Consider the following 14389-nt stretch of genomic DNA (forward strand, 5'->3'; position numbering starts at 1 on the left):
CTTGTAGGCACTTTTTCTCAAAATCTGGTACCACTTGTTTCTCAATCTAGTACCGCAAATGAGGCATGGAATATCTTGGCTAAAACCTACGCTAATCCTTCATGTGGTCATGTGAAACAAATCAAAGATCACTTGACAAATATTACCAAAGGCTCAACATCCATCTCAGATTATATGCAAGCTGTCAAACAGTGCACTAATCGTCTAGCTGCTATGGGCAAACCCATGGACCACGAGGACATTGTTGACAAAATCCTCCAAGGTCTTGATTATGATCTTTACAAACCTGTAATTGATGTTGTTAATGCCAGAGATTCTCCAATCTCTTTCGAGAAGTTGCACGAGAAGCTAATCACAAGGGAAATTACTGCAAAAATAACGACCCAGAACACTCCTTTCCCTGCCATTATTCATGCTTCACAATATTATGGCTCCAATAGCATAAACAACAATTTCAAGCAGCCGCAACAACGATTTTCTTATGCACCACCACTTCTCCCTGCTCCACGTAACACAATAGCACCTCGTTAACATCGTCCATATCTTGGAAAATGTCAATGGTGCTGACTTCAGGGTTACTCTCTTGGTCAGTGTACAAAGTTCAGAAATCAATATCCAGCTATATATATTCCTACTTCTGCTTCTGCTCCTATTATCCAAAAAGGAAATCAGGCTCCTTATGCCCTACAAGCGAACATGGTTGCATTAAATGTATCACCATCCAACTATTGGCTCCTGGATAGCGGAGCCTCTCATCATGTTACGAATGATATTGCGAATCTATCTCTTCATGCTTCATATGATGGCACAGAGGAGATAATAATTGGAGATGGTTCATCAGTTCCAATTAACAACACTAGTTCTTTCTTTATCTCTACACCTTCTAAACATTTCCAATTTTCTAATATTTTACATGTTCCTTCTATATCACGCAATATTCTGTCTATATCTAAATTTTGTCAAGAGAACAATACTAGTATTGAATTCTTACCATCTCTTTTTCGTGTAAAGGAGCTTTCGAACGGAATAATTCTCTTTCAAGGTCCAACTAGAGCTGGGGTGTATGAATGGCAACCAAGTCCTCCTCGAGTCTTTACTACTATTAAATCACCAATGCACGATTGGCATCATCGGCTTGGACATCCTTCCCGTTCTGTTCTTCAAATTTTAAATTCTAGTTCTGCATTAGCTATTTCAGATTATTCAATGTCTGTTTGTACCTCTTGCAATATGAATAAAAGTCACAAGTTACCATTCTCAACTTCATCATTACATTCCCATGCACCCCTGAACTTAATTTTTAGTGATGTTTGGACCTCCCCCGTGTTATCATACGATAATTACAAATATTATGTAATTTTTGTTGGTCATTATACAAAATATATCTGATTATATCCTATGAAATAAAAATCTGACACCTACAATATATTTGTGCATTTTCGAGCTCTAGTTGAGAAATTTTTTCATCGTCCGATTATTAAATTTTATTCGGATAACGGGGGGGGGGATATGTTAAACTCACTCCTTACCTCACTTCTAATGTGATCTCTCATCTCACATCCCCGCCACATACTCTGAACATAATGGCTTTGCCGAGCATAGACATCGACATATTGTTGAAACTGGGCTATCTCTTCTGTCTCATGCTACTCTCCCTCTCACATTATGGCCTCACGCACGCCTTTTCTACTGCTGCATATTTAATAAATCGACTCCCGACTCCCACTCTACAAAATATGTCCCCATTCTTTAAATTATTTGATATTTCACCAAATTACCAAAAACTTAAAAAATTTGGGTGCTTGTGTTATCCATGGCTTAGGCCATATTCCCATCATAAATTAGAGTCTCGATCTTTACTTTGTATTTTTGTAGGGTATTCACCATCACAAAGTGCTTATTATTGTCTTCACCCACCTACGAATCGTATATACACATCAAGACATGTCAAATTTATAGAAAATACTTTCCCATATCAAGATCTTTGTCCTACTTCTTCACCTCCCTCTCAAGCTTCCATAGAGGAAAGGTGCACTGTTGACATTCCATTACTGATGCAGTCACCCGTGTCGTCAGCACAGACACCTTCTTCTAACTCATCCATTCTATCTTCTACTTCAGGTGCCTCTAACACAACACCTTCATCACCTCCTCTTTCCTCTCGTCCTGCATGAACCATAGTAACAAGATCACACAATAATATCACTAAACCAAATCCAAAATTTGCTCATCATGTTACTGAGCAAAACTCATCTACTGAACCACACAATAGTACTCAAGCTCTAAAGGATTCTAAATGGCGTCAAGCCATGAGTGAGGAGTATGAAACTCTCACACGCAATCAAACGTGGGATCTTGTTCCACCTCATCCTTCTTACAATGTTATCGGGTGCAAATGGATCTACCGAATCAAGCATAAACCAGATGGTTCCATAGAAAGGTATAAGGCGCGTCTTGTCGCCAAAGGATTCAATCAAAGACCCGGTATTGATTTCTTAGAAACCTTCAGTCCAGTCATAAAACCAACCACTATAAGGCTCATGCTTTATCTTGCGGTCACTAATGGATGGAAAATCTGCCAACTTGACGTTAATAATGCCTTCCTACAAGGTACACTCGGTGAAGATGTGTACATGGCTCAACCACCTGGATTTGTCGACAATGATAAACCCTCGTATATATGTAAATTAAGGAAATCGATTTATGGCTTGAGGCAATCATCACGAGTTTGGTATCAAGAATTCCGCTCATATCTTTTGTCCTATGGACTTCATAACTCTATTGCTGATTCGTCATTATTTATTTATCGACAACATAACAAAACATTTTATGTTCTTGTGTATGTTGACGATATTATAGTCACTGGTCCTTCACCTATAGAGATTCAAGACTTTATATCTCAACTCGGTGCTCGTTTTTCCTTAAAAGATCTTGGTGACTTGACTTATTTTCTTGGACAATCACATCCGAAGGGTTTATTTTTAAATCATCGAAAATATATTAGTGACATTCTTTCTGGAGCTGGAATGGCTGGTGCTAAACTAGTACCCACACCGATGGTTACTCATCCACCTCTTACAAAACATGATGGTAATTCTCTCACAAATCCCACAGAATATAGAACACTTGTTGGGAGTTTACAATATTTATCTCTTACTCGACCAGACGTTACATATGCAGTGAATCGTCTCTCTCAATATATGCAGGATCCAATTTACACACATCGGACTGCTTTGAAAAAGTTATTAAGGTATCTTCAAGGCACCTCTGATCTTTGTATCACACTTCATCGTGACCCTCCTCTACGTTTACATGCTTTTAGCGATGCCGATTGGGCAGGTGATCGAGACAGTTATGTTTCCACTACCGGTTACATTATATATCTTGGCCGAAATCCGCTCTCATGGAGCTCAAAGAAACAACAAGGAGTGGCATGTTCATCTACAGAGGCTGAGTTTGGAGCAGTTTCAGCAACTAGTGCAGAATTACTATGGTTGCGTTCTCTTCTTTCTGAACTTGGAATTAAATTAGATCTCCAGCCAAGCATTTATTGTGATAATTTGAGCGCAACACACTGCTCATCTAATCCAGTATTCCATTCTCGCATGAAGCATCTAGCATTGGCCTTTCATTTTGTTCGTGAACAGGTTCAACTTGGCACTTTACGAGTTCAGCATATATCTGGCAGTGACCAGCTAGCTGATGCACTTACAAAGCCCCTGTCTCGTACAAGATTTGATACTATATTTTCCAAGATTGGTCTTACCAATAGGTCGTCCATCTTGCGGGGGGATGTTAAGGATAATAATCCTCAATCAGATCACAACCATGATTTCAGTAATTATCAAGATCTGGGAGATCAAAATCAGAAATGCTAATTTATATCCTAGCTGTACACCTTTGTACTAGTCTTAGTTAAAGTCTGTACTCCTAGTTCACAACCTTAATCATAGTGATAGTATCCAATATAATGAATGTATACTAGTATTTAAACATCTTACGTTTCAATAGAAAGATCAAGCTTTCTCATTATCTTACATATTCGACTTCAGGTGCGTCTTAGTAAATATGGTAGGCTTTTATCCAAATGCTAGAATCTGTTAAATATTGGTCTACAGTTTTATTCATCTTGGTTGTATACTAAGTTAATGATCAACAAAGCTATGGTTGTAAATTCTTTGTGGATATTGAGGTTAAGACTTATAGTTAATAGCTGTACAGATAAATTAGTTAAGTTCTAATAGCAATTGTATCCGGTAATATCAGATAATTATAAACACTGCCCTATGCCAAGTTTTTGAGAAGGTAATTGATTGTCCGGAATCAAGTTAGAGCTGATTATCTTAACGAAATATGATTAATTCTTTATCAGAATAAATAAAATTATGAACTTTACTATGTTCTATGTTGCGTGATTTGGCTAGTAGGAGATACAAGGTTTGGAATTCTAAATGTTTGACTCCTGGTTAGTGGTTAGCTTCCCAGGATAAGTTCCCTAAAACTAGTTTAGGCAACCTGACTTTACTCCTAAATCAACCGGTAAACTCATTTAGGTAGCAAATGTTTGCGCCATTAGTTGGGAGAAACCAGGAACATGCTAGTTTTAATAAGTTAAATGTTGATCCTGCTGTGTTTACTGCCTCCAACATGACAGGATAAGGTATGATTTTGCGTGACAATGCAGGCCATTACCGAGCAGGTCATGACATTCCTTTCATTGGTGATTTGAGGTCAGCGTAGCTGAAGCTATGGGAATTGGAGAAGTTTTGTTTGGGATCAGAGGCTAAGGAGTGGAGGAATATTATTCGGAGATGAATGCAACCAGGGACATACTTCTGGTATGTGGTTCAGTAGTCAACAACTTCGGAGATTCTTTCTTAAGCTAATCAAATTACTCATTCATATTAGCTTCACTCTAACAAGTGGTTGAATGTCAGTTTCCAGATTTTACATTAATTATTAGATATACAATCAATAGCTAATCTGTTTTTATTAAAATTGAGCACCCACGAAACACAAGGATAAAGCTGCCTATAATGCTTGCAAAGGTGTCGCCCACAGATAAATTAAAAAATGGGCACTCCAATGGAGTTGTATACATCGAAGCTTAGTGCAAACCGCGTACTCACATTCTAATTTTATGCCTATTATTTTCCCACTTACCTTCTATTTAGAAGTGTTCCAGAAATCGGTAATCGGGGAAAATCAGTCACGTGACTTTTTAAGAATTAATCGGTGAATCGGGGATTAATCGGAAGATTAATCGGAGCGGAAATCGGATATGCTTTATTAAATTTAATATAAAAATTATTTATAAATTAATAAATATAAAAACTTATATCTGGATTTTATAAATTTTATAATATAGTATAAATTTAGAGAGGCTACCGGATCATAATATTGGAAATCGGCTTGTACTATACGGTCATGGACTTGAACAAACATAACCCATGTAACTTTGCATTTTCTATCTTCACATAATCACACCGATAATTTAGTTTATTATTAGTTGTTGATGCACGCGCCCTGTACATAATACATCTTCCCCAGTTCATCACTCAATTTTTTCACCTCTTCCCCAGTTCATCACTCATTTTTCTTGACCAATTCATCGCTATATCTCATCATTTTTTTACTCTTAACCATTCTAAATTATCGTATTAATCATATAAAGTCAACTCAACAAGATCTCATGATCTATTCGCATATTCATAGCAAACTCTTATTCTGATACTTTCAATAAATACACAATATATACACACATATATGTATATCTAGGGTTTCATTAGTGGAGATTCATCGGAAAGCTTTGAATAACAGTTGAATGACATCCGATTTTTCGGAGTTCGACCCGATTTTAACCCGATTTTGACCCGTTTTGTAAAAAACGATTTTCTGCCCGTTTTTGCATTATCAGATCGGTAGCTCCCCGCGTACTGATTTCTCGGCCGATTAATCGGCAATTTTACCGATTTTTAGAACCATGTTATTTAGTAATTATTTCTTCTTTCTTCTTTTTAAAAATAATAATATAAGCAGAACTCTTATATTTTTCAAATTATACAAAAAAAATTAGAATTATTCCCATTGTATTCGTTTTATGAGGTTCCTTGTTTAGCTGCTTGCTCGGCTGGACCGAAAATGACTGATTCACAAACTTCGAATGACTATCTCTTGTTAGTACTAGCTACCAATTTGCAAACACGCGTGAATGCTTCCGAGTACATTTTTAATTACTTATTTGATCCGATTTTCGAATAATTCGGATCAAAATTGATTTTACAAAAAGCTAGTAAAAATTTGTTTTGATTCCGAGTAACCGAGATCGAATTTGAATTTGAGTTTCTCAATTTATTATTATTTCTTTTATAACTATCCCAAAAAAGATCAAACTTAAAATTATATATGTCTTTATTTTTTTATTAGAATGATACATATTTAATTATTTTATCAAAAATTATCAAGCAAGCAATCCATACTTAGAACTATATTAATCTTGAGGGTGTTAATAATTATTACTATTATTGTAAAGTTTTATCTGGATTACCATTATTGTAAGGTGTTCTAGTACTCTGCATAACTATCTGTTATGTAACAAAATATATAAATAAGATTTATTACATGTATACAAAAATTTGAATAAAATAAATTTTATACATGATAGATAAAATTAAAAAAATATAATAATACCAGATAAATATTTTAAATAATCATTTTTTCGAAACAAAATCGAGTCAACCGATTTCAAATTTTTGCCAACATTGGTTATACTAATTATAGAATATAGAGAAACAGTTAAAATAATATGCTCCACCCCAAGTCAAAACGAAAAGAGGAAAAAAAATCAAAAGAGTGGTTAGGCATAAATCAAGTCAGAGCAGGGGCGGATATAAAAATCTTGTACCCGTAGCTAATAATTTGAAAATAAGAAGCAAGTATCCAAAATTCACAGGAAGTCGGCAGCGACAAATGTCCATTTTATCAGTACCTGGATGTTTCCATGTACTTTACATTATCTTATTTCTCACTCCAACGGCTATTTTTATTGCCGGCAACATACTATAAATACATTGGTCTCAAAGTTAAGATTAAACACGTTCTCTCATTCATCCACACACAACAAACAGCAAACTCATAGGCAGGCCACTCAATTAGGCACAGACAGTGGCGAACCAAAGAGGAGCTTGCAATTCTATATTACATCAAATATAACACACAAATACACGTACTCATATGCATGATCAGCTGATCATTTCATAGCATAATTCAGAATGGAGTGCTTGGTTTTGCCAGTTTCTATCCTGAGAAGGCAGTGTATTCGAACACGGACAGGCTACCGACAGTTAAAATACAGAAGTTTCGGGACGTCTGACGATCTGGTGAGGGTAGTGGTGGGAAAGGACAAGAGGGAGTTTTGGGTTGATCCATTTGTTTTAGAAGAAAACCCTTTCAGGGTTTTGATTGATTTGGTAAATAGAAGTGAAAGAAGATTGGTAAATAATAATCAAAGAGTGTTATTTGTGGATGTGGATGCTATTTTGTTTGAGCACATGTTGTGGTTGATGCACAATGATTCTTCTTCTCTGTTTCAGCTCAATCTTAAAGAAGTTATTGACTTTTATGCTCAAGATTGATAAATACCAGTGGTGTGGGGCTATGGCCTTCGACCATGAGTATGAAATTAGCTTACCATCCCTGCAACCCACGGGTATCCATTACATGTAATTTTAATGAATTTTAATTAAATAATTAAGTATTTTTTTCTATGACTCAGCCATTTCTTAATAATTATAGAAATAATAAAATTTAATTAATATAAACTTTCAATCCATGACTTTTTGAAGTGTTAATCACAACATTGGTTAATCCACTAATAAGCATAAACCAAATCTGATTAATAAAATCTAATACTTTTTCTCTTTCCTTAATCTTTTACCACCGAAGATTTTATCGAGAAGAAAAAGGTGTAATGGGTAACAAACTGTGTTGCAATATTGATAGAATATATATTTATATATATTCTAAAAGATTTTATCCGCATATTTAAATGATTTTGTATTTGTTTGGGTATTTATTAATATTATTTTAGTGTTTAATGACAAGATATAATTATTCTCAAAGTTGGAAGAGATTTGGCCTATTTGGGCTAAAATCATATGGAAATTCGAAATTGTTGGAGGGCTTGCGCAGAAATCGGTGTTTGGGCCTTAACTTGAGTTCTGGACATCAGATTTGGGTCATCTACTAGTTCACACGAAGATAAAAGAATTATCTTCAGTTTGGAAGTGGTCTCATATTTTATTTTGGACTGGATCAGATCAGACCTTCAAATCAGCCTACGAATTTCATAATTATCCAACTTGTATTTTATTTTAGGAAACAATTAAAAACACTTTTATATTAGGTTTTATAGGATTATTCAGAGATACATTGGAGAGGGTGTGTATTGGATTGAGAGTGAAGCTTAGAGAGAACTTGAGCAAGGATTGAAGGGATTCACTTCAAGTTTGAGAGATTTCGTAAAGTAGTATCTTTCTTAACTTTATACTCTTGTAATCATGGTTTCAGTTATATATATATATGTTTACTTTCTTCATATATTATGAGTAACTAATTTCATAATATGGGAATTAGGTAGTATTCATTGGTTAACTATGATTGTGTGATTGTACTGTGATTTCTCTGCCTTGCTAATCTGTTGTTGAGTGCTTAACACAATTGAGGGAGTCGCGAACCCTTTATTTGTATCTTTAGGAATTGTAATGAATCGGGAGATGAATTGTAATTTTAGTTTATGATATGACAGACATAATTCTATTATTTGATTGGGAGATTAATATGCGAGTTATGAAACTGAAATTCCATGGGCTTGAATAGTTTATAATTATATGTTGATTGATCATGGGAATGACTTCAATATGTAGATGTAGGCATTATATTGTGACTTGGGAGAGAACAATATAATTATTAGAGGAATATTTTTAGCAAGAGCATGAGACTTTAATATCACAGTTGATCCACATTCGTTAATATCAATGAAGAACCCTTATTTCTGGATTGCTTTCTATCATCGTTAAATCGTTAATTCTATTTGCTTATTAGTTTAAGTTAGTTTAAAAACACAAACCCGATTATTCTTCTCACTTCTAAACAGTAAAAGAATTACAACCTGAACTAGTATTAAATTTAGTCCTTCCTTGTGAACGAAACACTGAAAATTACTTCAACAAATATCTCGTTGAATAACAAATTTTATTCTACGAAAGTCATATTTTTGTCGAGCCTATAATCATAATATGCAATCTTCTAAGAAACTCAACAATATCAGAAGACAGAAATTTAAATTTATCAAAAGTAAATGGCATGAACAACATTATCTTTACATGCTTATCATGTATGCACATTTGCCTTAACTGCACGTGTAGCCGCCTAACCAGCTACAAATAGTACATTTCCAAATCCACTTAAAGGAGGAACTGTTATATCAACACAAGTATGTTTTACTTCATTCCAACTATAAACCAACACAACAGCTGGCGTAAGATTTGACCTAACTTTACCAGGAGGAGTAAGAAAGTTAATAACTGCCTCATTTTAAGTTGGAATCTCAGCTTTCTATAACGCATCATATAACACATCTTTTACCGAGTCATGTCGATATCTAAAACCAAGTTGTTTTGACAAGGAACAACGTGCTCTCCGAGTACATCCGACACGTGCACAAGGGACACCGAGCTCTATTTGAAAATAAAAGAATTATGAGCGTGTAACACAATATCATATGATAATCTATTGACATCATACATGATCTTAATCCCTCTATTGGAGTGGCCAATAGGAAATCCTGAGTACGTGGATCCCCTGAAAAACTGCTATTTATATCTCTAAAAAATTAAATCTATTAGATAGATTCTCACAAATACCACTCAAGTAAAGGTCTACTAAATATGCATTGATTTCGAGGGACAGGCCCTTTAGTAAATAATTTAACCAAATTCACACCAAAGAGTACATTTTGCAGCGATTCTTGTGATAAATTAAAATGATCTTCAACAGAAATCACCTCATATCCTCATAAAATATGGTACCACAAGTCAATAGATTTGATTCAAGAAGTCACAAATGTAAATAGTTCAGCATCAAATGTAGTATACACAACCATACAACTTGAACGAATAGGCAAAGTTGTCAACCTCCATCGAAGGTCATAAAATTCAGTCCCCTCTGATGTTGCAATATTGTCTAGTGTCTTCCTTAATACAGTATCAAACTAAGCAGAAGCTTCTTCAAAATATTATGGTGGTTAGGTGCACAAAACATAATATAGTTTACTTAGTCCCATACAAATCCTAAGTAACACAAACTTACATTGAGGATCATGAAGTTGCTTTAATGCACCCATAAGCTCTACACACTTTACCGCTTTATTTTTAGCAAATTCCTCTATAAAGTCTCGGTCCATACTTAACCCCTACTTGAGGCCTACCTATATTAGGAGGGAAAAGTCCATCTCATGAAATACACGGGTCAGTAACAGGCCAAAAAACTTCGTTCTTCCCTATGTTTTAACTCCAAACTTAATCCTGACCCCTCTAATTGAATAACATTCAAGATCTTAGAAATCTCAATTGAATCCCCAATCACCTTAATCTAGATACCACGCATGAAGAGAAATATTGCATCCCTCACATATTCTAATAATTAAAGGATGTAAAGTTATGATGTTAGATATAATTGATGATATCAGAAGATAAACTATAATGACCCGGACTTTTCAAAGTCTGTTTATTATTATTAAAGTATTTTCTTAAAAAGAGAGAGATAAAATTTATATTTTATTTCAGTTTAAATAGTTTTCAAATTTCTATATTTAAATTCCGGGTTATTGTACTGTCGATGTGTAAATTTCTTTCTAAACTATAGTTCATATATTGTTTCAAAAATTTGGATCTATTGGTTTTATGCGAGTGTAAGTGTTATGCGATTACGTGGTACGTGTGGTTTAGATCGTATGATTAGTTGAGATAATTTATGAATATTATGTAAGTGTATGTGAAATTTCTGTGAAATTATATGTGAACAATTTTATGAAATTACGGTTTATGTGTGCCAGAATTGTGAATTTTGATTATTAATATTCTCGAAATGAGTCATAAGTTATTTAGATATTTTACAAGTGAATGATTAATTGTTATATGATTTAATAAATGATATACAGAATTATTTGATAATTTTTCTAATTAATTATTAATTATTTGTGATTATTCGGAAATCCGCAATTTCAATGATGTGGGGAAACTACAAACCGAAATATTTCCGAAAAATGATTTCTAGACTAATTTGGTAATTTCGAGCACTTTGTTTTTGGAATTTTTCGATCTGGAGTACGGTTTTATTTGCAATGATTCTGGGTCAGTTTTGCGAGTATTAAAATATTATTTTATCCTCTCGATATACGTGCAATCTGGATAGTATCGTTATTCTAGAGATATTTTGATTAAAATACTATCTTATTTTCTCGTAATACGTGCAACCAAAAGCGCTAAGCCCCAAAACTGTATTAAAAGCCCGATTTTGATGTTTATCCTAAAACGGGGACCGTTTAGATCAGTTTTTATTGTTTTTAACTATTAAGTATTGGAATTTTATATCCAACATGATCCAACGGGGTCCTAATTTCTCATAAATATAAATAGCCTTCATCGGGCCTTATTTTATACAGATAAACACAAATATACAGTAGAATTTCATAATTATCCAGGTAAACGAACCATGTTCTTCGCGTTCCTAATAACCAAACCAACATTCGAAGGTGTTAGGGAAGTCATATTTCGACGCTCAAGTAGCCGAATTGAAGCCCTCGATCTCCTCTTTCATAATCTATCATAAAAATCATCAAATGATTGGTAATTTGTAAATTCAATTTTTTAGGGTTTATAACTCGAATTGGGGTTTTGAATTCTGATGATTGTTTGATTGTTTTGATGTTCCAAATAGTTTTATACGATGATTTACAGTCGATTTAGGCATAATTTTTAGTGTTTTAGTTCGGGAAATGTTTGGACGAGTTCTTTGGTTTTGAGTCATTGAACTTTCGATTTTCTTGGATTTCTTGATGATTGTTTATTGCTGTGATTGATTGGGTTAAATTTATATGATTCCTGGATTTAAATTGGTATATAAATCTCATAGTTTGGCTCGGAAATGACCGAAATCGCTGTTTGGCCGGATTTTAAGTTCGTCCGCGGCTTTAATGGAGATTCCGGCCGGAAACTCTGGTTTTCGACTCAATGTTAACGATCCTTGTTAGTTCCAATTGCTGGGATAGTGTGTTCTGATTTTGGCTGAAAAACACAGCAGAACAGAGTGTTTGGGGGGTTAATCGGAGGTCACCGGAGTCAGTGAACCCCCGCCGGAAACTGGGCTTGTTCCCCAGAATTTGGTCGGTGTTCATAATAGACCGTTTGTCCGTTTAATACAAAACGAACGTGTCTAGATTCAGAAAAATACTCTGCTTCTATTAAAAATACTTTTGAGATATAAAATCTTTCATTTTGAAAGGTCATTTGATTTTATAAACATTTTTGAGTCGCGTAACTATCAAAGAGTTGTATTTTGACTCGAATTCAGTTCTAAACGTACCAAGTCAAATGTTGTGATAAATTGAGTTATATGTTATATGCATTATGTGATACGTGGAATAGGTGTTTACATTTGGTATGAATTATGTGCTGGTAAGAGTGTCTGAAAATTGGTTTACTCGTATCTTCTGATCCATAATTCGGATTCAGACGAAACAAAAAGTGATTAGAAGCTTATATTATTTATTATAATACTTTGTAATAAAATGATTGAGTCATAAATGTGAGTACATGTCATTAGAGATGCATAATATGATTATATGTGATCTGATTATGTATTAATTGATGATTATGTGAAGTATATGTTTAATTCTTGTGTTAAGAACGTGATAAGTGAATTGAGTAACATAATTCCGTGTCCGGATTGATATTGGGATTCAGTTTGACTGTTTGATTGTTGATTGAAATAGAATAACAGGGGGATAGTCTAATAAATAGATGTGATAATGTCAGATTTTTGATAAGCGTTTGTTCAAGCGTTGATTTATAGAATATTGTGTTTAAAATGGTTTGACTGTAAGATAGAGTCAAAACATGAGTATGTGTTAATTGATAATTGATATGTCAGAAGAATTATATGAGTTGAGTTTTGATTACGTGTTAAGTTTTTATCGAGATACGTGATATGTATATGTGAATGGGGTATAGATACGGGGTTTGATAGTTATAAATTAAAGTCGATAGACTGTTTAGTGATTATAGTTTTGTCTTATTCCTGTAAAGGACATGGACCGGACTTGCAATGTCGACGACGTACAGAAGGTCAAATGATGTCGCAAAGCGAATAAGGAACAAGTCGAGAAAGCAATGACGTGTTGTCAATAGAGTATAGTCAGAGGCTATCCGTGAGTTACGATATGCATAGATTATGGAATTGGAAATATGAGATTGAGCTGAGAGTTTGAAATCGGATTTAAGGAAAGTTTCTTAAATCCTTTCTTATATATGTTACAATTATTTAACATTTATTTCATGATTATGGTATTATGTTTTATGTGGTGAACTACACCTGATAAACCTTTACTTCTGAAAATGAAACCCATGATTTCTTTCTACCTTCAAGTTCTGAATAACCAAACACTTATCATATGCTATGATACCACCTCAATGTCACCAGATACCTTTCATTCATCGAATACACACCCTTGTGTACCTAATTTCTTGTCACAAATACCAAACCTTTGTTATTACAAAGTTGAAACTCTTTCATGCAGGATTTGATTATCAAATGCAATTTTGTTTTGGTTATCATGTTTTTTATTGATTTTGATTCAGTTTATGAATATGAATGTTTTATTTGAATTAAATTATTAGAGTTGGATTTTTTTTATAAAATATGTGGATCAAATTCGTGGTCAATTGTAGGCCAAGGTGTGCCTTGGATCCAGTATGAAGTCTTATGCTGCATATGTTTACAAACTTGAAAAGGTTAAAGGATTCAAGCAAGTCTGGGTCTTTAATAACACTAACTGAGTTTAAATACTGATTGCAGGGTAACATGAGAAATTCTCTAGTCTTGGACAGTGGATTCTTAAGACATATGAATGGTTATAAATCACTACTATCAGGGTCAGATCTGTGACAGAGGTAATTATGTGAATTTCTATGGAGAGCATTGTGAAATAGTCAGTAAATCTGATGGCAAGATTGCACTGACTGAGGTAAGACATGGTAATTTGTATGAAGCCAGGGTCTCCACAAATACTGATGGTTCAAAAGTTTGTTTACTTAGTAGAGAATCTGTGGAA

General features: G+C 34.2%; 1 protein-coding gene and 1 long non-coding RNA gene across 2 annotated transcripts; both read left to right on the top strand.

Moving 5' to 3' along the window:
- The first annotated feature begins 3932 nt into the window (after positions 1-3932).
- Positions 3933-4982, top strand: LOC141696974 (uncharacterized). Its single transcript, XR_012564560.1, has 2 exons — positions 3933-4052; positions 4685-4982. It is a non-coding gene; the product is annotated as an uncharacterized LOC141696974 (long non-coding RNA).
- A 1943-nt stretch (positions 4983-6925) lies between these two features.
- Positions 6926-7813, top strand: LOC141695221 (auxin-responsive protein SAUR77). Its single transcript, XM_074499477.1, has one exon. It carries the CDS (start codon positions 7272-7274, stop codon positions 7632-7634), a length of 363 nt encoding a protein of 120 aa, XP_074355578.1. The 5' UTR covers positions 6926-7271; the 3' UTR covers positions 7635-7813.
- Positions 7814-14389: the final 6576 nt, after the last annotated feature.

The sequence above is a fragment of the Apium graveolens genome, chromosome 11 (assembly GCF_009905375.1).
Source record: "Apium graveolens cultivar Ventura chromosome 11, ASM990537v1, whole genome shotgun sequence".
NCBI lineage: Eukaryota > Viridiplantae > Streptophyta > Magnoliopsida > Apiales > Apiaceae > Apium > Apium graveolens.

Excerpts from the sequence above, each read along its gene's own strand:
- LOC141695221 (XM_074499477.1), top strand. The coding sequence starts at position 7,272 with ATGGAGTGCTTGGTTTTGCCAGTTTCTATCCTGAGAAGGCAGTGTATT.